At 39.0% G+C, this 25,373-nt stretch overlaps 2 protein-coding genes across 2 annotated transcripts in view; one reads left to right on the forward strand and one right to left on the reverse strand.

Annotated features, from left to right (window-relative positions):
• The window catches only part of cga (glycoprotein hormones, alpha polypeptide), a 235,034-nt gene that overhangs the window by 160,512 nt on the left and 49,149 nt on the right, over positions 1-25,373 (forward strand). The window lies entirely within an intron of this gene.
• Positions 15,943-18,656, reverse strand: htr1b (5-hydroxytryptamine (serotonin) receptor 1B). Its single transcript, XM_051396107.1, has one exon. The coding sequence runs from the start codon at positions 18,194-18,196 to the stop codon at positions 17,063-17,065; it is 1,134 nt and encodes a 377-aa protein (XP_051252067.1). The 5' UTR covers positions 18,197-18,656; the 3' UTR covers positions 15,943-17,062.

The following is a 25,373-nucleotide window of genomic DNA, read 5'->3' on the forward strand; positions in this document are numbered from 1 at the left end:
TTCAGGGGCAACATAATCCACCCAGGCAATTTTCTGACACAGTAATCAGAACTTTGAACTAATGATTGTGGTTAAAAACAGTATTAAAGCAGTTTTTTGTCATTTGGGGGCAGAACACTACAACAGCCTGAATTACACATAAATTCTTTCAAACTGAGCTAATTACCCTTTTCCTGTGTGTTTCTGCTGACTTGATTGGGAAACTTACCCTACTATTACAATTTAATCTCAATTGCATGCTGTTTGTATTTAAATTTGATGATTATGATTACTATGATTCTTGAGGGATATATTCTGTTTACCTCCTTGGTCAGAGGTTATAGGTTGAGGGTATTTACTGTCTTGTGAAGATGGTAGAATCAGTTATATCATAGCATTACAGTGCAACACTTGATGTCAAAAGTTCCAACTTTGCATTCATGATGCAAAATGGCTGACAGCAAAAGCAAAAATGAAATCTTTTGTCGCATTATATTCTTTTGTGAACAGTTTGTGGAGTTAATGCAAGACTTTGAAACTTTACAAAAAGCAATCAGAAGTACTTTGCTGAGGCACAGTAATGACTTTCCCTCTGCAAAGGATGGGAGGTTATGTTCCTTACTTTCCATTTTTACGTTTCATAACCTCTAAAAAAAGCCTCCCTAGGTAAATGAAACTGAACATTTACATATAACTATACATGTATCAAACGTCTGAGTCCCCTATTGCATATTTTGCAAATCAAACCTGACCATTCCAGCATGTGACTCTTCTGCATGACCCTAATCCTGAAGGATTAGGGTCAGGGTCACAGATCAGGTTTTGTGGTCAAGCTTAAGTCAAAGATTTTTGGTTCAGTGTAAGGATTAAGGATACATTTGACATTCAACCCTAAGCGTTATTATCAAGTTTAAGTCTAAAACAAGCTGACATTAATGCAACATTATTGTTGAATTTTTGCATCACTAATGCATAAAAGCAGCCTAACCTTGTAGCTGAGTCTTGTAGATTAATAATGTATTTTTAGTTTCACTGTATATTCATGAGTCACTTTGCTATTTTTCCCAAGATAAACAAATCTTTGTCAGTCTCAACCAGGATTTTATTCAGACAAGCTTGACCTTCTCTCACTGGCTGATGACTTGAATCATTGTCCAATTAGAGGGGTCAGTTTAAATTATGCAACAGAGGGAAAGTGGTACTTGCCATCTGTCAGAAGGGGTTATTTCATTAGGGACAGAGCCAGGGTGTCTCTGGCTGGCAGGGTTTGGCACAGCAAAAGACACCTCTGCTGTTACATCCATCATCTGTATCTATTACAGTATGTATGTGTACATGTGAATGTGAATACCTGTATGTGTGCATGTATGTGTTGCCACTGTTACACTGTCATTATTTTATGTCATATTTTAATCCTTTACATTTTTCTACACATAATTGTCCATTTTAATACCAGTGATTTTAACCTAAACTCTTCATGTAACAGCTGCCAAATTGGCTGAACAAACAAATGTTGCACAGTGGTACCAGACCAACCAAGACACCGTTTGTTAACTGGTACTGAAGCATTTCTTCATTAAAAAAAAAGCAAATAACGGCACTGAAGGCCTTTTCTCAAAGGAAGAGATGCTTTCACCCCCCTCCCGATTGGCTTCGGTAAGAGCTTTACTACGTTAAATGGTTCATTGATCTGACTGGTCGAAGTAGGCACATTATAGACGGGGATAGACGGATGGTTTATCCAGTCTCCTGCCAAGAATTATTTTAAAGTGCCAATGAGGACTTTCCAGATGGTTCTGTGTAACGAACCACCAGGCGCAGTCAGGTTCACAAACTGTGGAAAGTGTCAGATCTGCTGCCTGCTGGAACTTGTTTTAGCCAAAACGTACACAGAAAAAATGTTGAATGCCAAGACAAAAGATATGTGTCTAACTTTGTGTGTGTTTCATTGTATTTGTGCTTCAGGCACAAAAGATGTTCACTGTCCCTTCTGCATCCCATTTAGGTGCCCTCCATCTCTGCCCGCTGTGTGTGTCTGGATGTGCTGTCCCTCCTCAGTGTTGGCGCTCTGGTGGCGAGGTGTCAGACAGCAACTTGAGGCCTGTCACTCTTTTAAAGTAGCTTCAGCAGCAGTTAGTGATAACGTTGTGTTTTTGTACAGTTATCAGTGAGGTCCGGCCCCCAGAAACACTTCCTACACATCCATCCTAGCTAGCTAACTAATGAATCTTTGCTCTGTATCGCTAAAAGTTAGAGATTAAAGATTGATTGATGGGTGAATGTCATGATATTATTGGTTGAAACTGGTTAGTTCATGCTTATGTAAGCACGCGTCACATTTTGTTTTACAGGAACAATAAATTATTGGATTTTGATATAAATTTGGTTATTGGTTTGGGTTTGGCATACATTGTTAAATAGGTGTACAATATAAGTGAGGATGCAATCTTAAAGGGTTAAAATTACCAGGACTTTAAAGAATTAAGTCATTTTGTGCAATGTTGCTTGGTGCATATCGACCGAAGTTTTGTGACTTTGTTGCTTCTCTCAGGTTTTGTTCGTCTGTCAGAATCAGTTTTGTTGCTTTATTTTCTTTAAGGAAAATGTGAAAGAAAACATTTTGTTTGTAGGTACTATTTTCCTCTGAAGATTGTCCAAAGGCAGAGTACTGTATTTGCATAGTTTAGGCCTTATGTATATGCTCCATAGCAGTTATATAGCTTTGAACTTAAAATAATTATTTTTCAGTTTCATTGCTTGTGAAATAAAACCTCAAAAGATTTCAATACAACATAAAAAAAAAACTTGTGTGATTCATTTCCAGTGAGGTCTCAGCTTTTTAACCTTCCTTTGGAGAGCTGAGAAAGACGAGTGCCTCAGGGCTACAGTCTAATATTAGTCATGTTTGTCGTAATGCTCCTCTTTGGGAAAATCCACTCTGGGCTGATTATCAGTGTGATCCACTCTACTAGACCTGCAGCAGTGAAAGTGCCATTGCCAGTGTGAAGTCTAAGTACTTGTGCCAACAACAACTCTGTGACCTACTGGAGTTCATACGTGAGGATGTTCTTAGTCTTCTTTAATCTGTGATGAAAATCTTTTCATAAGTGTAGTAGCCTTGAGATTAATGCTGCTGAACTTTTGGCACCCTTGAACCCATTAACACTTATGTAGACACGTATTAAGTACTGTGTGGACACATGCTAAAGGTTGGTAAAATGTACAAGATGTACAGTTAGTGCAGTGGTAGTAACTGTTCTGTATTTAAGGGCTTAAAAGAGTGGAAATGAGATTGGTAGGAAAAACTTCCAAGGTCAACATCAAGCAGAGCAAATGGATTGTAAATTTACAGGGAATAAATTAGATTTACAGTTAACCAATAAAATAAAATATGAAATATCAACATTTTTAAGGCGTTGAGGGTGTATTGGGGTGACTAGGATTCATGACTCAGTACTTCTAAAATCCTACCTGCAGCCTTGCTCATGCTAAGAGATTGCTGCTGTAAACATACACCTCTAAAGTCAGTACTCTCTGTAACTGCTTCCTATTCATGATGCTGTACACCAGTGTGTCCCAGTTTGTAAAACAAAAACACCAACAGGGGGCAGCATGTTGAACTGTCCTGGCAGGAGGCAAAACCACAACAGTTTGAAGTCAGAGAGGAGGGAGACGCTCTGCAGATGCATAAATAACCCATTCAGAAATAAACCTCTTATTTCTCAAGCTACTTGTGCCTAAAAGTTAAAAACCCACTCTCTTTTCTAAACACTTGATAAAGGACAAGTTTCCGCGGATGGATTATGTGAAGTGAAAATCTGAAAGTATGCTGAAAGGATGAAGTTAGGAACCTAGAGCAATGCACTTAAGTATTTTCTCCTCACTATACAGTAGATTGCTTATGGAAATTGGGTGGTTAATGACACACATATGGGTTGGTGTTTAGAAGGTTTTTGATAAAGAGCTGAAAGAAAATTAGAGAGAGTTGAAGAATTAAATGCAGCAAAGATCCATGCTGCACTCAAACAGGGGATATTGTGATTACATGTTCAGTATCTTAAACCCCTTGGTTATAGGATGCCCAGAAACACATCCATTCAGAAGATCTTATGATGGCCAAAGGTGTTGATTTAAGCCAATTTCTGATGATTCAATCTGATTCAAATTCAAAGTACCACCATTTTGCAAGGCACACCGTCTTTTTCCCCACCCTGCAGGCAGACACTGGCCTCTGTTTATTTTTCTATTTGATTTGGATATTAAAAAACAGTTGTTCATTACATTATTGTTGGGAGGCAATGCAGTGTGGACTTTTCAGTTTATCTGCACTTACAACTGCCATATCACACAATGACGACTATGAAGAAAATGCTGACGTGATGGCGATTGTGATGGATTTACCAAGTGTGCAACTTTGATTTCCATAACATAAATACATAACAACATAAATGTAAGGAAACCAAATGTTCTCCTGGATATGTTAAACATACCACACTTTGATTTGCAGAATGATCAGCAATAACATAAGAATATTAATCTGTAGTAGACATGCCAAAACCCGTTTTAGGCTGCCTGACTTAGTTAATAGTCAATAAATCCTCCAAAAATGCACTCTAAATACTCAGGAAAATAGCTGAAAATTACTCTGGATGCTACTTGCTGTGTAAATTATGCTCACAATTTATTCTGTCCTGTGGCGCGTTAACAACCTCAAACTGTGACAACTATGAGAGTCCTACCATTCATAACACTCATCAGTGATCACTTGTCTTTTACATTTAGTTACATACAGAGTTATATTTATGTAAGAATAGAATAGAATAGGGTGTCCTGGTGGTTTAACGGTCTAAGATGCATACTGCAATGTCCCCAGTTTGATTCCATAGGGAACACTTGTTATGTCTCTTTAACCCTAATATAAACAATATACACAAACATATGTACGGATATTTTTCTTTTTAAAACAATAAAATGAAATACAGTTCAGCTATCTTGCCATTTCAAACTTGAAATCAACACCCACTGTGAAACAAGTTAGAAAATTATATACATATAAGACATTTATCCATTGATGATCTCCACAAAACCTAAAGAAGCTGGTCTTTGGTGCATTAAAGTATTACGTGGCATTAAATGGAGGATTTCTTGTTATTAAAACTTGCACATGCAAGTGAACTAAAGTTCTGCTGAGTGTTTGTTGCTCAGGTTATTGGTCCTGTCAGTTAAACTGTAGTTAAGTACTGAAGTACTGTTATTAGAAATCAGTGTCATCACTAACAATAGGTTGAGAAACACAAGCAGTTAGACAGTCACACATGTTTGTAATAAGCCACTAGGTTAGTCCAATGTATATGGCCAGAAAAGCCAAATGGTAAAAATATTACCCAAACTGTTGTTGTAAACATCAATTACAGTTTACAGATGAACTTCCTAATTTAACAAAAAAAATCATACTTACTGTAGTAGTCTGCATAGTTTTCCTATAAAACGAGGATTGGAGACACGTACTTTTAGTATTATCTCCAAGAAAATTTGTGGCTAATCTGGTTAAATTGCTGGCTTGTTTACATGCTGTCTGACTGCACCTAGTTGTTGCCTCATTTGACCAATTTTGTTGCAGTGTCCCAAGATCTCTGCAATTACTTTGGTAATGGTTTCATAACTAAAAGAACCAATGGCCAAAGCTACAAAAATAAAACTGAAGTAGTAATGAACCACAGTTTTCTATTAAAGCCACCAATTCATAGAAAAAGACAAATTACAGTAAGGCATTTTCATATCAAAGACTTAATATAGCAGGGTTCAATAAGTAATGATATATGTTATTCAGATTTTTTATCCACAGAGATGTGCTTTTTTACTCCATAAACTAATGACAAGTAAACAAAGTCAGGAAATAAAAGACTTCTTCTTTATTCAGGGAGCAACAAAACACAGGGAGGAGGAAAAACAGAGAAAACAGTCAAACTAAATAATTCACTTCATCAGCCTGCCCAAATGTTTTTATCCCAGTTTCGAAGTCAGTTTGGATTTGTCTCATTGAGCCATGTGCAAAGCTCTATGTGCATCTTATATTACAGGCTGACCCCCCGCTTACAGGCCGCAAAACCACATCATACCTTTATCAAGAGACATACAGCATCAGCCTTACGAAGCCTGTTCAAAAACAAGGAAGACCAAACCTCCAGACGCCCAGGATGTCAAGATAAGCGCTCATATGACAATGTTGCACAAAGACAAACCATATAGGGAGACACTTCAACCATGCAGGTAGAGAATATCAATCACTGATTAGATTAAATATGTAAAAGTCAATGATGACATCAAGTTATACATCCTCTCTCCTGATGAGTAAATGATTGAGTCTTCTGCATATAAAACGTGATGGAATATCAGATTGAGGAAGCATTGAGATCAGTTTTAAATGACCTATTAAAGATGTCACATACAATGAGAGCTCAAAAAGGCTCATGACTTTGTGAGGAATTATTTTCAAAGCTCTCTGTAGTTGACAGGTGGAAGTCTAGAGATTAATCGCTCATGTCTTTGTTCTCCATAAGAGGTGCAGTGCCGATGCCCAGGAGGGTTTCCTCCAGCTGTCCAAGCTGAACAGGAGTTAAAAGGCTGTGTTCCCATGCTGGTAGAAGGAAGATGGAACCGTGACTCCTGGTGTCCAGTGAAATGGAGCCTGTTTATCATGTTCCCCATGGGCAGGCTTCATTTTACGTAGTAGCAAGGGAATAGACATTGATAGAGAGAGGGTTGGAAGGAGGCATGGGGAGGAAGATGACATAAAGAAATTGAAGGAAAAATGGGGAATGGAGAAGAGGAAGACACAAGGGGGAAAGAGGATGATAGGAGAAGAGTAATGCATGATGATGGAGGCGAGGCAGAGTCAGAAGAGGACATGGAGGGAGGAGAAGATGGAAAAATAGTGGGATGGAGCTGGAGAACCGTGCTGTATGGCAGGGGAACAAAGAGGGGGAAAGAATGAGAAGTGGAGAAGGAGGTTAGGTCAATTAACAGCCCATTAGGGGATACATTTCTGTCCTGGCATATTAATCCACACCTGTTTAGAGCCCACTGCAGCCTGACAGAGGCAGCACAGAAAACATGACTACATCCACTGCAGAACATAAACCCGTCAAAACTGCATCAGCTACAGACCAACACGTGCATTACTGTGGTGTGTTTTTTGACGAGCTTGATTACAGCAACCATGAAAGTCATGAAAACATACAACAAATTTAGAGACTGATGTTATGCCAGGCAGGTGATGTAGAAGCATAAATATGATCTAGGAATGCAGTAAAGGTTATCTGCACTCTTGTTCATGTGTGCATTTGCCTATTTGTGTGTTTACTTTGAGATTAAGTAGATGAGACATTTTTAATCATGTCAGCGTGGCGTTACTGAGGGTAGAGAGCTCTCGCTTTGTCTGAAGATGCTCAGCTTTCTCACTGCATTTGAATTCTAAATTGTGAAATGGCCAATATGGTATTCCAGATTTATGGATATTTTAAGTAAGAAAACACATGTACCTTTCACAATACAAAAATAAGGTTGCTCTATATCTTAACATCTCACTCAACATTTACACCACATTGCAGAATACTGATTATCCACAAAGGGACTTAAGGTATGTGACACAGACCTTTTTGAAATTAGCTTTGGATTAAGTTGACCTTTTGCTTTGTTTTTGATTGTCAAAGCTGTCAAACATTGGTTTTACTGGTTGATCTATGTAACTACGTTGATCTGACAGTCATGAGATTTAGATACCGTCCAGAACCATTCAATCAGGGGTCACAGAAGGAGTAACATGTTAACTTCCAAATTTTATCATTTCTCATGGGCCTTTAAGTTCCCCCTTCCAACTTGAGTAATGAATCAGTTACATACTTACCAGTCGAGAAAATGCACAATGAAGGAGCACCAGGGTCGGCCAGTTAAGATTCCAGTGAGGCCGGTAGCAACTCCGAACCCCAGGACACCACCCCTGAAGGTAAATTGGACTGAAATGAGTTTTCTCTGCAGGGTGAGCTGGCCTCACTCTAATCAGGCAGGACCTGCACCTCCAAACTGAGACACACAATTTAAAATGGTTTGGCATCTGGTAAAGATGGATGTGTGGACCTTTGGAATGAGAGGAAGCTGACCTGGATAAGCAGCTGCAGCTGCAGATGGATAGATGGATGCATGGTAAACAAACCAACGGCCTTTTTATCTACACCCTCCAAAGACACTGAGATCTTGATTTTTTTCTATTACAATGAACCACTATTTGAACTCCAGATTTAATGCGGCTGTGAGTCCATGCAGCTGCACTTGCCTCAAGAGACGCGATATTTTCCATATGATCTCACACTGACACACATAATTCGTGCTTCATTTAAGGATTTCCCAGTTCTGGTTTTATGGCAGAAAACCAGTTAAACTTAATTCATATGTTTTTATTTCAATGCTAAAGAAATAGACTGTATCTGTCAGAAAAGTGTCAAAATGGTTAGTAGGAGGGACGATTCATGGGTTTAAAAAGGTTAATCTGTTCTGCCCTACAAAGGCAGACGGACTGCAAAGTCAGGCTGATTTGGTAATTAGGCTGATGTGGTAAACTTCCTTCATTATACATCTTTTTGTAGCCTGCTTATTATTCTACGACAGACAATTATTGAGACCTTTAAGAAACAGGTCAGGGACAGGAATTTTCCAATGTGAACAACGAAATGTGCTCTTTCAGCTGTCCACCTATATCTAATTAGCTTGAAATTAATATAATTAATTGATTTAAATTCACATGTTCATTCACATATTAATAGCTCATGGACATAGATTTTATGTGGCTTACGTATGTAGATTTACCTGTAGGGGAATATGCTTGGCAAAGGTCATCTTGAAGATTCGTTTTCAGAAGTATGGGATCATTTCAGGGTAGTCCTTTTAGGGAATCTGAGAAAGAATCTAAAATGTCTGTGGTGGAAGGTTAAAGTTAAGGTAAACCTGTGTTAAACTGTGTGACATGAGCAGGAAGCTTGTTTTGAAGCGAGGCCGGGGTAATGGGAGGGGGTATTTGAGGAGGAAGTTGTTCATTAGAGTGACAAGAAGCTGGGGGGTTTGTAGACGAGGAAAAAAGGCTGAATTAGGTTGCGTCAGGCAAATTTCATGCTAATAGCTTCAGTGACATTTTGTGTTGTTATTGCTTGTGAAATTGGGAAATTACAAACATGCTAGTCAAGTTTCCATCTCAAAGCTCCTTCTCATGCTTAATGTGAAAAGGTTAATTGACAATATGTAAATTATGCCCTAGGTGTTGGAAAACCCTCATTTATATTCCTCAAGGCTCTTGATTAAACAGAAATCCATCTATGTGTGATGTTTTTATTCACTAATATATTGCTTTATTATTGCAGGAATTGTACCTCTGACAAAATGGCCCATTGGTGTAGCCAAATAGTCATAACACAAAAAAGGATTTGTGTTGACTGTATGCATTATAGCTAGTATTTTAAATGTTTGCAACAACAATCACTTAGAAAACTCCTTTCATAGCGAGTTTATGTATCTTTAGATCCAAATACATTTAAGACTTAGTGCTGGAGAAGGGGAAAGAGAGATATACAGAGAAATAATATGACCTCTTATGTTGAACTACCATCTTCTCTGTTGCAGCAGTCTCTGCATTCTGCCTTTTAACAAGGACTGAATAAAGTTCAGTGTGCTTGAACTCTGAGCACGGGCATCTCAAGTTCAAAATGTCAGCCTATAGCATGACATCCAACTCCTACCAGCTCCTTATTGAACAACATTTTACTCTTCTCTCTTACTCTGTGTGCCTTGTGTCTCAGTAATGGAAAAGCAGGATATTTGTTAAAGGTAGAAAATTAAACACCGTACACAAGTGATGTGAAGATTAAGTTAAGTTTTGTTGCTTTTAAAGCCCACTGTGTAGGATTTAGAGGCATCCGTAGTTACAAATTACAACCCCCCTGCCTCACCCTACTGTGAAAATACGATGGCTGCAAAAGATGTGAAAAGTCCTATCTAGAGCTTCTGTAGAAACATGGCAGTTCAACATGGCAGACTCAGTTCAAGAGGACCTAGGTAATAAAAACACAACAATTATTTTCCGGTGATTATACACTACTGAAAACATACCTATTCCATTTCTGCCAACAGACCCTCATAAAACTTACATATTGGACCTTTAAGGAATTATTTTTTTACCTTACAGGGAAATTCCAGTAGGCCTTCAAAACTGGCTGTGACGGTCCCTGCCCAACATGCTGATGTGGTGGACAAGTTATTGTTTTTCCTGTGTGTCCTTGACGGTACCATCAGCAGTGAAACAAAATTTGGATTAACTGGTTTAGGCGCTCCTAAAGGGTAAAAACCCTGTCCCAGCGCTGCTCTGGTTCTCTCTCATTTGACTCCATCCCAGCAAGCAGAAGCACATTCTTACCTTTTGTTTGATTTCTGCTTTGTTTTCACTTGACAACATTTACATCTCATTTTGCTCACACCTCCACATTTACATTACTGCATGACACACTCCACATTTGTACTTATTACAAAACCTATTTCAACCTGTTTTTCACAGCAACTTCCAGTCAGCAAGATGCCTTTAAAGAAATAGTTTAACATTTTGGGAAATACACTTATTTACTTTCTAGAGTTACATGAAAATACTAATACCACTCTCATATCTGTCCATTGAATATTACTTTGGAAAAAGCACCTGGTTAGCTTAGCTTAGTGTAAAGACTGGAAACAGGGGGAGACAGCTAGCTTGCTCTGACCACAGGTAACAAAATCCACCTATCAGCACTTCAGCTCACTAATAAGTTGTATTATCCACTTCATTCGTAAGCTTTAGAGGTATTTTTTAACTTTGAAGAAGGCCACACTTGTTGTTTGCTCAGGTTCCCAGTATTAATGCGAAGCTAAGCTAAACGGCTCCCATCTGAGAGAGCTATCGATCAACTAATTCTGAAATAGAGCGAGCAAATGTATTTCCCCAAAATGTCAAACTGTTCCTTTAAGTATGTTCATTTAAAGCAATTAATAATGTATGCATTTAAATGTATCTATCACTGGAAATCACCTGGATTATACATATATCTTAAACCCAGACTAACAAAGGTACAGTATGTGTGTGTATATATTTTACCATGTTATACAGCACATTTGGTACATACGCCTCAGCTTCTCCACCATTACATAGATATTTCCTGGAGCTGACAATGCTCATGTCTGCCAGGTGAAAACTAATTGTATCGCCAAATTTCAGCTGTTTAGGAAATACTATAAGAAACTCAGACCAGATCTGTTTTAATTGGGTTTAACAAATCTTACTGATCAAGATTTCTCAGCCCACAGAGGACAATTAAATCTGTCAACTCATGATTTAAATAAAGACACCCTATAGTCTGAGTCATGAGGTTTTTGCATGGCCAATATGCGGGTAAACAGAGGATACCCTTATACACCCTTATTTTCCTCACTGGTAATTGAGCACCCATTACCAGTGTTGCACATATAGTATAGATGGATGGAGCACCCATTACCAGTGTTGCACATATAGTATAGATGGATGGATCATATAACAACCAACAACAATCCTCAGCAGCATGCACACCTCCCATACCACCACTATATAACTGCCTAATTTGGTGTTACATTGCTTGTCAGGCCAGAGTGGATGTTAAGTGTGATAGATTCAGCAAGCTTCACTAGTGACGGTCTCTCACATGTGTATGCACAGCCAGTCCATCACCAGAGATTATTCTACCCAATTATCATGATTTTCTAGCTAAAGACTAACTGTGTCTGCAGGAGAATCCTATTTTATGAGAATGGCAGAGAAGCATATTATTAGACATACAGGTGAGCTGGAGGAGAAGCTAATGCAAAGTGCTGTGAGCCTTTAAACTAACCCACTTTGTTGAAACACGGAGAAACTGCTTGTGGTAGTGGATCTGCTGTGAAGCACGGGAAGAACCACGCATGACTGAAGGCTGTGATTTAACACACGCACACACACACAAACACACACACACACACACACACACACACACATTCACAATAACAGAATGTGAAACATTCATCCACACATGAGCTGAGGCGCCTTTAGTGTTTGAGGGCACAAATAAAGCTATTTGTGCCCACAAACTGCTCGACCATTGACTCCACTGTCCAATTTTAACGCCACATCATCTTTTTATCACCATGTGTTGGTGAAAGGATATAATGGGTTTATTGTTCTTCCAGGTATTGATTACAGTTGTTTTTATATGATGCATTTTCAGACTGTCTAGGTTGGGCTGTCTGTGCAGATAACAAGTAAATGGGTTTAACCATAGAGGAAAACATAACAATTAATAATGGTAAGTGGTCAGCATTTGAATAAGACATAATATACAAAACTACATGTAAGCGGATGAATCACAAAAGGTATACTTTTATAAGTAAACCATAGTACGGCTCTTGTCCCATCAGACCCTGTGCTGTATAAAAAACACTAAATGGTAGCTATGGATGTCAGAATGAGGATTGCTGAAAACTAATACCCTCTAATTGTTATTCACCCTCAATATCCTTACCTTTCCGTGTTGGCTAAGAGATTACTTGCTAACTCGTTTCCTTCCTGTCAAGGTCAATTGTTATCTCCTTAGTAAGGTAATTTATTACTAGCATACGTGTACCTTGAGCCTCAATTTTTCAGGTGATGAATGCTGCGAACCTTCTTCAACCAGAAAGGGTAAAACAATAAAGCTGTTAACCCAAACTACATTGAGCCAAAGAAAATTTTATAGGTTCATTATCCATGTGTTCAGCCTCACTAGCTGTTACATCAGCAACGTCCTTCACTCCACAGCCAGCCTGTGGCAAACCAGTAATGCAGCATATTCAGATGAAAAAAAGAGGTTGTATAATTAATGTATTTGTTTGCACGACGCAATCCTCCCGTGTCAACAAAATTATAATGTGTACTGTTCTGCAGCTGAAGGTACAGCAGTGTTACCTACAGGAGACATGCAATGCTGCTTTGGATACACAAAATCATAAACCCTGTTTGTTAAACATCAACAGTCTCTCTGTATGAAATATTTATCTGGTCCATTATGGATCAACTCTGCTCTATATCATCCTCTGCATGCATTCAGAAGGACTGTGTGACATCTGCAGTATGAGCTATCCTGTATGTGTAATGACGTGGACAGAATATATTCAAGCTACCAAAATTTTAACGAGGAACATATCAAGGTCTGTTTGGTCTTGAGGAGGACTGCTGCATATGTGGAAAAAGTTATATAAAGCATTTTGTGGCTCAAGAGTTAGGTGCACAGAATCTCATAAAAAATGCCTCAAGTGATGTCACTTGGGTCAGTGTCAGTTGAGGCTGGAGTTTAGAAAATGAAAAAAATTTTGGTTAGAAAGAAGTGAGCTTACCGGACCTCTGTAGACCGCTCTTCATCTCTGTTTGAGGCCAGGACAACCTCTGTGGCTGGCAAATGAAACCAACATGGAAGTAACAAAAAGCAGTTCCTCTAAGGGCCACTTGAGGCTGGCTTTAGAAGTGATCACTCTCTCCATAAGGCCCCATATTAAAATGCTCAAATTTAAAGCAAAAAAAAAAAACATGTTCAAAGTCTGGTACAAAAACAGTTTTGATCTCTATAGCTAGTTAATTAGCTAATTGGTTGAGTCAGGACTGCCAAGATGGCGACGGCCATAGTCGACCACACTGAGCTTCACAACAGTTACACATTAGTACATCACAGTACATTAGCTGCTACTAGCATAACACACCCGAATCTCCAACCCAGCTTTTGGCAGTTGAGTTGCATTGTGGGAAATGTAGGTCCCTGGTTGTGACCAAGAAGAAAAACGCTTGGAATAAAAAAGATGAAAAATATATCATTCTCCTGTATTGCTTTTGACCTTTTTCTGTGAATCCAACAATGTTTTTGGAGTTAAATGCTGAATCTGTGGAGTGCTCTTTAAATGCAACGTTTGGACCTTCAAGCTCTTGGTCAGGCAAACATCAATGTAAACAAAAAAGAGGCGTATATACAGACAGAAATTGACAGCTCCACCAACAATTAGAGCATTCCATACCTGACAATGCCAATTTCCCCCAATCAAATTACTATGCACAAACATATAATGTGCTAAAGAAAAGACGGTAGACCAGACATGGCTTATGTGATACACATTTTGTTTACCATTTTTATCTTTCTTTTTGCAATATATCTGGTAACACTTTATGTTGGTAACCTCCCCTACTTAGCCTTTATAAGTAGTATATTAACTTTTATTAAATGGTTTATAACACGTTATAACGTAGTTATAAGCAGATAGATGTTTATTAATGTATTTGTCAACAACTGTGCCTGTGAGCACTCATAGGTAAAATAAAGTAAAGTGTTACGATACATTTCATAAAAAGACAAAAATGCCTACAATGGAGATCAATAGCCCCTTACTGATTTTGTGTCTTTTCATGTTTAAGCTCTACCTTGTACTCTTTGTCCTCTTTTTTTTTTAATTATCTTGCTAACAATCTCCTTTGTTTAGGACATTATGTATTGTGAGCCTGTTTTTATTCAGAAGGATGTATGCCTGACAGAGACCTTGAAGGTAAAAATGCTGCAGTAACATTTTGCTCCTAAATTTCAGTGTGCATACCACCTCTACTTTTTCTTTGTCCTGCACCTGTATTCATTTTGTTTAAATGGAAAAAATAGGCCATAATTGTTTTTTTTCTGTTTATGTGTTTATACCATCAAACATCAAATTGAATCATCACTTTCTGGGCGTTCTTTTTTCTATACTTTAAAGTTGATGGCCTGCAAGGACTTTAAACCTGTGACTGACCTTGAGAAAATCCAAAGGACTTGTTATTCCTTGTTGTTCAACAGAGGTTTCTTTGTTTATATCCAATACTCCTGAGGGAAGCTATATGTATATATTAACATAGAATGCACATGCCATCACTTTCTTCAGTCAACATACTGTAGCTGCAGCAGAAAATCCTGCTCAGGTGCACTCATCTTTCATGCATGGGTTAGGGTTAGGGTTAGCCATATGGAAATTCATATTTGGAAAGCCAAAGGGTCCATGCATGTGTATGTGTTTGAGCGTGTGTTGACAAAATGAGTGGCCCATTATGTGTATGTGAAGTACACAAGAAAAGCATCGCCCACTGTCAGCCTCATGACTTATTGAACTGTGACAACTGTTGTCTACACAGATCGTGTCCTCCTGTGCCTGCAGGAAGGCAGCAGAGAGATAGAAAGGGCAGGAAAATGGTGGAGAGTTCAAACCATAATGAGAATCCCAGCCACAACAAAATCTCATCCTGAGGAACGTCAGGATGGTAAATGGACTGTACTTGTAGTCGCCTTCATAGTCTTCCGACCACTCAAAGCATTTTTTACACTACATGCAACATTCACCCATATTTATACGGGGATGGCAGAGGTCCATTACAAACAGTAACTCATTAATTTACATTAACACACCGATGCACAGCATCAGGAGCAATCTGCGGTTCAGTAACTTGCCCAAGGACACTTTGACATGCAACGGGAGGAGCCGGGGGTCGAACCGCTAAACCTCTTCTGATTAGTGGAAAAGCCTCTCTACGTCCTGAGCAACAGCCACCCACATGTGAAATGACACACTATATTTTGTTTGATGCCCTGCCACGTCTTTCAATAGGTTGTTGGATTTTATTTTGACATAACTATGATACTCCAGGGCCATTCATTTAATCTCTTGTTACATTTCAAGGTAACAAAAGTGATAAAACTAAATGATCTGTCAGAGTATCTGTGCTGCTTTCTTCATGGCAACAATAAATAGGAAATTAAATGTATGTATTTATGATCTGGAAGAAGTTTCGACCCCATTTAAAACTGAATTAAAACTTTCACTCACAGAACAATTGTGCCAAACAAATACTTTAAAGCCTTTATTGCACAGCTTCTCTGAATGTGAACAGATAAATTCCTATAACAACATACCTTTATTTCACATAATGCTGACAAATCCTCAGCATTATTTTTATAGCTTGGCAGGCCAGACTCTATTATTCAAATCAGTCTCTATAGCCATAAGATGGTAAACCATTTCACAGATGAACATAACATACTGTAGATACAGATTTAATGTAGCAGCAAACAGACCCACACACACACACACACACACACAGTAAAACAGGGTGGTGTTTGTTCTGCAAGATTGAACTTATGATCAGCTTTCAGCTCTGCTGGGTAAATATCAGCTACAGTTTCTTTGTTTGACACTGATATGAATCTTTTCTTTTTTTTCATGAGTGTACCTTTCTAAATAAAAAAGATAACCATAGAGGGTAGCAGCAAGCAGTCCGTGACCATAATAAATAATACACCCCACTGTTATCATTTCTCAGGATACATAGCCATTTGACGATCTCTCAGTTTTAAAAATAAAACTGCTGTATTTGTACACATAATGCAAAAAGGATCCTGGATAGCCACATTTTTATATTTTTGACATGTCAGATTTTTCTGATCTCTGCTGCTCATTCACATTAATAGGTCAGTCGTCGCATGAGAACAACGCTACTGTACCACCCAAAAAGGAATCCACACAGAATACTAACAGTCCATCACTGAATCTGTCCAACAACACATTTCTCCATCAAGAGGAGCTTATATGACAAGTTTAAGTGACTTTCTCTGGTGCGTAAAGTTAGTTTTCTTCACCATTAGCTTTGTTTTCTATATTAAATTTTAGTTTTTTTAATGAAAACAAGCTTTTAAAGAACTTTGCCTGGCAGTGCTTTAAATTATGTGAAACGGTTTTGCTCCAGATTTTCTTTATTTGCTTATAAAAATTGGAATTATACCCGGGTTGGACCGAATGACTTAAGATGTTTTTTCTTTTGCATGCACAATTTATAATGTCTTAATCAGACCCCCTAAAATTGTATTGTTTATGGCATTCTTACTATTCTATAATCTCGTACATTTTTTGGTTTTGATATCCAAAAATAAATACATAAATTAATCTAAAAGGAGACTGAAGTAACATTCGTTCATGACCTGCAGCATCTGAAGCGCACAAGTTTATGGAAAGCTTTCTTGAAGTCCTCATTGGACATTGTGTATATGATCGGGTTGATGAGGGAGTTCAGATATCCCAACCAGGTGAAAAAGTCGAACAACTCGGGATTAAAACATGTGTCACATGTGGCCACCACCAATGTGTAAATGAAAAACGGCAGCCAGCAAACGATGTAAGCGCCGAGGATTATCCCCAAAGTCTTTGTCGCTTTTCTCTCTCTGGCTGCTGAAATGCGCTTTTTCTCCAAAAGCGCGTCCGACACCGTCACTTTCACCTGGTTCTCGCTTGTTGAAGACCCAGTGTCACTGGACGGAGTGTCGTGCCTCCCGCACTGCAGAGAGGTTGTGGACGCCACGGATCCAGGGGAGTTGGTGACCAGGTGCGCCGAGGTGAGTCTCTTCCCCACCTTCTTGGGGGACTGCTTCAGGATCCGTTTCCGAGCCTCCACGTAAATCCGTCCGTAGAGGACAATAAGCAGCAAGGTGGGGATGTAGAAAGCCCCAAAGGTGGAGTAGATGGTGTAGAAAATATGATCCGTGTTGACGCTGCAGCTGGTCAGCTCCTCCGCCTTCACCTGCCTCCAGAAGAGAGGCGGCAGGGAGATGGAGATGGCGATGACCCAGGCTGTGGCCACCATCCCGGCTGCGCGCCCCGGCGTGCGCTTTTTGGAGTACTCCACCGCGTCCGTGATGGCCCAGTACCTATCCAAGGCGATTACGCACAGGTGGAGGATGGACGCGGTGCAACACGTTATGTCCGAGGAGAGCCAGATGTCGCACACGATTTGCCCCAGCGTCCAGGTGTGGATGACCGTGTACAGGACGCAGATGGGCATCACCAGAATGGACACCAGCAGGTCGGTGATGGCCAGAGAGGCGATCAGAAAGTTCGCAGGAGTTTGCAGTTTCTTCGACTGGGAGATTGTTGCGATGACGAACGCGTTGGATAAAGTGGTGGCGAGTGTGATAATGGAGAGAATCACAGCCAGGCTGATTTGATAGACGAGACTCTCTGCGCTGACATCCACAGTGGATGCATCTGTAATAAAACTGTCGTTTGTGCTGTTCACCGGCTGAGTTGGCTCGATTTGACCGGAGCGCTCCATAACTTTTAGTTACTTTTTTGTCATATTTTATGTCACCCTCTGAGATGCCTGACATTTAAGGTGCCCTTTCTCTTGACGAACGCCGCCTTTACACGTGCCATCCGGTCAGATAAATGGCACAATCAGTCTGAAATACAAACACTGATTACTTCCTTCCCTACTCATTTTCTTCTGTATCAGGTTTTAATGTCCATATGCCAAATTATGAAAGCAAATATCCATACCACGCCGTTCAAACATTTCCGTTTTGTAGCCATAAAAGATAAACTTCTCAACTGTTGTGCACAACATAAAAGACAGAGGAGGCTTGTCTGTAACTGATGAGCAGCGCGTCCTGATGTCCCAACATCTGGAAAGATGTCACAGATAATCCGCATGTAGGGCAGAGGTTCTCCAGAGCTGTGTCTCCTCAGGCCCCCTGTGGTTGAATGGTGAGCCAGCCCAAAGTCTCAGTTTTATACAGACTCTGACATCAAACAAGCACCACTGATCACAGCCTTGTTTTTTTTCTCTCTCGATGAAGAGTAGGCTATCTGCTGGGTCATAGTGCCCAGTATTTCTTATTTGTTACATATTGTGCACCTTAAAGATTCTGATTTGAGTAGGAACAAATACCACCTTTTATATCACAGAATGCAAAATTAGCAACTGTCACTCCTTTTGCTATACTGGTACAGCTTTCTAATACATCACATTTAAAAAGGGTTTATAAGTTGTAACCACTAGCTTTATTGATTGTCAAGACATTGATAAGTCATCAGTAAAGTATCAAAAGTTTCTACCTTTCTAATAAGCCAGTGTCTGAGGTTATGAACGTTAGTGAAAACAGGATAATAAAAAAAGCGATTATATACAATATTTGTCAACAGTTATAACTTAATACACCAGTCTTCACTTAGGAGCACCCACAGCATTAGTTATATTTGCTGACAAACACATTAATAAACATATATATGCTTAAAACCACATTATAGGGTGTTTTATTACCATTTATTACATTTTATTACATGTTGACGTGCTGCTAATTGATTGTAGGGGGACTTAAAGTAAATCGTTGCTGTATTTTTATTGAAATTTACACAGTGTTTGCTTCAGTTTCCCATAAAATAAAATCAATAGAACAGAATGCAGAACACAATGTGCCCACAAGAACACATCTTTCATCTTGATATGAACTTTTTCTCAGGTTTGTCCTTCTGAGCAAAGCTGACGGTGATTTTGGTGTTGTAATAAAAGCTGTTATCATGTCATAGAGATGAACAATCATCATTGTTAGGTACACACTGCAGTTCAAGGTTGCATTTACCTTAACAAATCTCTAACCTTTAACAAATTTCCCCTCCAGAGATCAATAAAGTATTTATGATTCTGATTTACAAATGTTAATTAAGTCATCAATAAAGGGTGAAATGTTGAAAGCCAGTAACAAATGTTCGAAAGTCGTATGCATTTATAAATGCTAACAAGTCATTGATAAATGGTTCTCATAATAATCTAAGGCTGCAGCTGTAAATGTCAATAAGTTGTTACAAAAATTATTTTAGGCCACATTGTCGTTTGGAGGGGTGGGCACAATGGTCTAAAAAGCCAAATAGCTGTGGATAAAGGATTTTTTCCCCCTATTAATGGTTTATGCCTGCACTATGAAGCATTTGTAAATGATTAATAAAGCAATTGCATATAACTTATGGACCCTCTCTGATGGGTGCATTATTAGAAAGTGGTACCACTATACCTCACACCTTAACATCATAGCATAGGACTTCACACACATTGCATCCTGCCATTTCTGACACTTCTGATGTGTGAAAACCGCTGTCATTGATATTGACATTGGGTCAGTGGCAGACAGTTACACATGAGGCTGTGAATCTCTCACTCATTCAGTGTATGAATGTCAGTTCTCAAGTTCACCCATAGACCTTTTTCACAGCAGCCATTTTGGCATTAAATAGTAGGGTGAACACGAGGTATTACCAATGACACTAATTAAGGTTCTACATTTAGTGTAGCAGAGCTTTTCCAGTGAGCGAACATACACAATAGCAGCACCCTGAATCTGTTTGCCCTGAGTGGAAAGGAACCCTAATTAGTATCACTGGTAACACCTGAGTTTACCCTACTATTTCATGTTAAAATAGCTGCTGTGAAAAGGTCTATTGCTTTCACTAAGGCTGCAAAGGGGCCAATAAGCTAGTCAAGAGCCTGATGATATTTCTGAAATGAATTTGTAGTCTGGTCAGGAAATATATAAATTATGCAATCAGACTCTGAATAGCCCCCACACTTATGCACACACACACACACACAGACACACACACACACACACACACACACACACACCAGAACAATGTCCATTTTCCAAACTGAGGGACTGAAATTACTCAGAGTAATATATCTGCTGTTATATATTCTTTTCTCATCTCAAATGGCTGTAGCAATCATATCTCTCTTTCTATTTTTGTTCATTTCCTCATCAGAAACTTTTAATTGGAACTGACTTGTCACATATATTCAGCTCAGTATTCTTCAGAATCATACTTTTTTTTTTTTTACTATTTTCCACATCTGTGGTGCTCAGCTGTTTTTTTTTTTAGCAGCTGAAATTGTAGAAGTTTCAGAAAACACACTTTTCACACATACTTTTTTTTTACTAGTTGTGGGCTGTTTTGCTGCATCTTCGGCAACTGAGTCCAAAATATATATCTTTTGAAAGCAGTCTGCCCCGTAAAGTGACGAATTTGAGAACAACAGCATACAGTTTATAAGGACAGTTACTATTCCTTAATTAGAACCACGGACAGCTCCTCCTTTTCTTCCCTCACCTGTATTCTGAATTTAAGGCCACTCAAACTATTATGATACTGTTGACTCTTTGATTTGTAAAACCTCTAATGTTTTGGTTGCCTAATGAGAAAATGTGTTGTTTTAAAAAAATATATCTTTGGAGCAGAAACGCCAAAAAGACTCATGACCACTCATATGCCATAGCCACATGAGTCTTGTGTAATCATGTGGATGTTTTTGAACATACAGAAGGTATTTGTCGTTCACCTTTAGGTCAGTAGTGCGGTTCTTGGGTCAGTTGGTCATGCTCAAAGACATGTGTAGCACACTAAACAAAAAGCTGATTGTCATCTTATGATGATGCATTTTCTAAAGCAATAACACATTATGAGGATATTATATGATCAAGGTTATAGAACGTTGTTTTTCACATGGGGATATGTCAGTGTAGTTGTCTGTTCTAATCTTACTTTCAGTTGATTTTATAAGAGATTGTGATCTCTGGTACCAACAATGAACAATTAAAAATGCAGGGAAATACTCTTCTAATCATTTTCTACTCTAAATAATTGCTATAATACAGCGTCTAAATTGTCATTTTTACACCACATGAACTGAAAATAATAAGCCAGTGCTGGCCAGTACAATTGGTCAAAGAGTTTTTACTTCCACCGAACCCAAAGACCCAAACAGCTGATTTCAGTCACTCCTTCTTCTTTGTTGTCATGAGTTGTAGGTCACCACCCCACCCGGAAAGCTTTGACCAGACACCAAAACAGAAGTTGTTAAGGGGGGGGTTCAGCCTTATAGTAGTAAAATTTAAATATATAGAGACTGAAAAATAATGGAAAAGAACATTTCTTTCATAGGAAAGACACTGAGGACATGAGCTCAGTGTCCATATGATCTCTACAGCCCTGTGGGCTGGTCATCAGTTAAATTGACCTTTGTGATGTTCAAGAAAAAACTTCAGACAAGCTGATTAAAAAGCTAGCAAGAGCGATGGTGTCAAACAGTTGTGCCTCATTTAGAGTTTGATGTAGCATGAAGGTATCTCACTGAGGTGCAAATTAACGATGCATTCATCTGAACTCACTGGAGTTTAAATAAATAATCTATGGCAGGAAAAAAGAGAGCAGACCATCAAAGTCTCTCAAAGACATTTGCTCCAGGGTGGAGTGTTTCCACAGAGGGTGAATATGCTTGCAGTCCCCCTGAGAATAACAGTGTCAATGTTTTTTTCAGTGAATACAGATTGTGTTTGTTTTTTTTCATGTGTCAGTGCATTAAGGTGAATTTCAATTTATAAAATTCTGTTAAAGATAGACATGAAGGTGAAAAAAGCCTTCCACATAATGAGCAAGAGATGCAGGTCGCTATACTTTTCTGGGGAGAGTGATTATTACAGAGTGTGGTACTGTCTCTTTTATTTACTTAAACACCAAAATAATCCATAAAGCAAGGTAATTGCTTTTGGTGTTAATGAATTCTTTCTGGGATGACTGTATCTGTTTCAGAAAGCTGCTATTAACTTTGTTATAAAACTTGGTTATACTGTACATTTTCCTCATGCTGGGCATCCCAGATTGTCAAAAAGTCAACATATAAGTTGGTAAAGTCACTCTGTGTCTTTAGTGACTTGTTATGACTGTTGTTTTACACTTGAATTCCCTTGCAGGCAGTGACAAACAACAGTCATTCCTCTGTATCCAAGCTCAGCAGAGAGTATCGTCAAGCAGTGGTTCAGTGAAACAGACCCTCCTGTGAGTTTATGATTGCACCCCTTGACTGACCATGACTGTCTGGCACAACTAATGCACAAGTAGTGGGCACAACATAGCCACCATTCCCACCATTTACACCAAAACACATGTTCTTTCCTGTTTTCGCACCCTTCCTTTCACTCACAAACATACAGAAATACACAACATCATCACCCATTTTGCCCTAGATTCTGTCTTTTATGACGTGCTGTGAGCAGTGGTTGAAAGCTCAGACTTTGAGAGATGCAGGGAAACTTGCAAGCTGAAAGAAGTTGGAAAAGTGTGGCAAAATGTTTGTTGCCTAGTTGTAGTTTTCAGTGTGAAAAGGCTTTAGTGTGAGTGACCCAGTTCAGTGGCAGCTACAGCAGCACAGGGCAATTTCTGTGACTGTCTCTGTAATCTCCCCTCATCTCCAAACACATTGCAGCACAGCACAGTAGCTGCTACATCCAATCTCACACTGGCCCTGAAACTCCTATTTTTAGTCAGGTAATAAGGTATCCAACATGCCTTAAAGTCGATACATTACACCACATACAAGCACAGGACGATGAGGATTTTTAGTTGGTTTTTTTTAAACCTTTTTCTTTACAATGTGAGGACTGTTAAATGAATATTAAACGGGGCAACCAAACAGCTCCCCAGGTAGAGAAAAAAATATTTTTGTTTTACAATAAAACCTTGCAGTAACCTGAGTCTGAGTTTTTGGGCACGTACTTAATTTTAATTCTACCTCTTGAGCTGATTTAAATAATTCATTATATTAAAAGTTATCACTTTGTTGTCTCTGTACCATTTTTATCTTAAATACTGAATGTCTAGCAGGGAAAGGGCCTTGAGGATTCTGGCGTGAGTTCATCATTGTTCAGCAACTGTGTTTTTGGAAAACTGAATTGTGGCAAAACAAGAGTAGGTCAGTTAGTAAACGGATGAAGGTCTTGCCAAGAAGATTCCACAGGAGAATACAGTAGTTGGCGTAGAATATCAGCTGTAGTACGTCTCTACAGTACCAGATGTCTGAGATTGTACATTGTGTTCCAGGTCCACAAGTTTCACATCAAAAAGATAACTGCATTACACCTTAAAGCTGCATTAATACACTTTTAGCCTCATAGGTGTAGTGAAACAGATCTAAAATCTAATTTTCAACCCAAGGAAGCACAGATAAAACAACTTTAATATAATATAACTCTGAATATCTGACTCTTAAACTGCTATATGCTCCACTATATTTACCAGCTAGCAGCTAACTCTGACTGTCTGCCATATGATGCTATTGGCACCACAGTTAATAGTGGCACAATTAATAGTTTTGACTAAACCCAAAACTGTAAATTTGTGGGCAATTAAACCAAAACAATGAGCCGAAAGATGCTAAAATAGACCATAGAGATAAGGGATGCTGCAGAGTGTGGTGATAATTCTCTCTGTGTTTGTCACACTAAATAATTTGACACTTGGTTCATATCTAAAACTGATTAGTGCAGCTTTAAAGTGACTAACAAATCACAAAGGTGAGTTACATTAGCAAAAAATTAATTGTGGTCATGTATTTCTATAAATGACAGCTGTAGAGACTGAGACCAAATAGGGCAAACCCAAATCAGGGCAGATCCCTTGTTGTTATGAGATTAAACCCTCCCCCTCCACCTTCCCAAAACTCCTTCTTATCCAAGTGTTTATGAGATGAGACACGGGAGAAATGACCAAGCTCAGCAGCTAGGTCACCCATGTTTGGAAGCTGGATCCTGCCAGTATCTCATGAATACAATTGTAGGAAGTCTGCATTTAAACACTGAGGATACATTGAGTTTGTATATACAGAATCAGTTTTTGATTGTCATAGTAAAAGCTGTCATTCAACTGAATGCATTTAGTTTGAGTTCTTCTCAGAACACTTACAATATACTTCCTTATACAATATTTACTCATTGTATAACATATAATGATCTTATAAAATACATTATACATTAAACTACTCAGCAGTATAGAAAGTTGGTAAATTTAGATCCACCACAACCAGATTTAAAACATTATTTAAAGGGGAAGTGCACAAATTTTATACATCACCCCAGGTCTTGGGGAGTGCTACTGCATGTGAAACAAGTTTCCCAGTAGCTGCAACCACGTACGCGCATGTATCCACACATTCATGCATTCACACACACAACCTCCCAAACACCACAATTTCAGCATCCTAGGCAGAGCGAGCTACAGAGCTGCTGGTCACAGCTAAAAAACTGTATAACGCCTTTTGTGGCTCCAGAGGGAGCTGCACTTTTACTTCAGAACAGGATCTGAATTCATTCCACCGCTGTATAAACCAAAGGCTGCAATAAAGTACAATGAGAGAATCAAATATAGGACACTTGTTGAGTTGCAGAACCCGTCCCCAGTCTGGTCTGACGGCATATGGTGCCTCCTGCTCCGCCAGTCAGCTCTCGAAGGCCTCTGGCTAAAAATGTATCGGGAGAGATATGGGCTTCTATTAACAACTGGAGGGTGATCATATGAAGGCGCTGGTGCCACCATGTAGGGGGCTGTGCCACTTTTTGGAGGTCTTGTGTCCCATTTTTGGGAGACCCTCGCTGTGAATATCGTGCGGGTCACTCAAGTAAAAGGCTGTT

Source organism: Dicentrarchus labrax, unplaced genomic scaffold (assembly GCF_905237075.1).
Source record: "Dicentrarchus labrax unplaced genomic scaffold, dlabrax2021, whole genome shotgun sequence".
Lineage (NCBI taxonomy): Eukaryota > Metazoa > Chordata > Actinopteri > Moronidae > Dicentrarchus > Dicentrarchus labrax.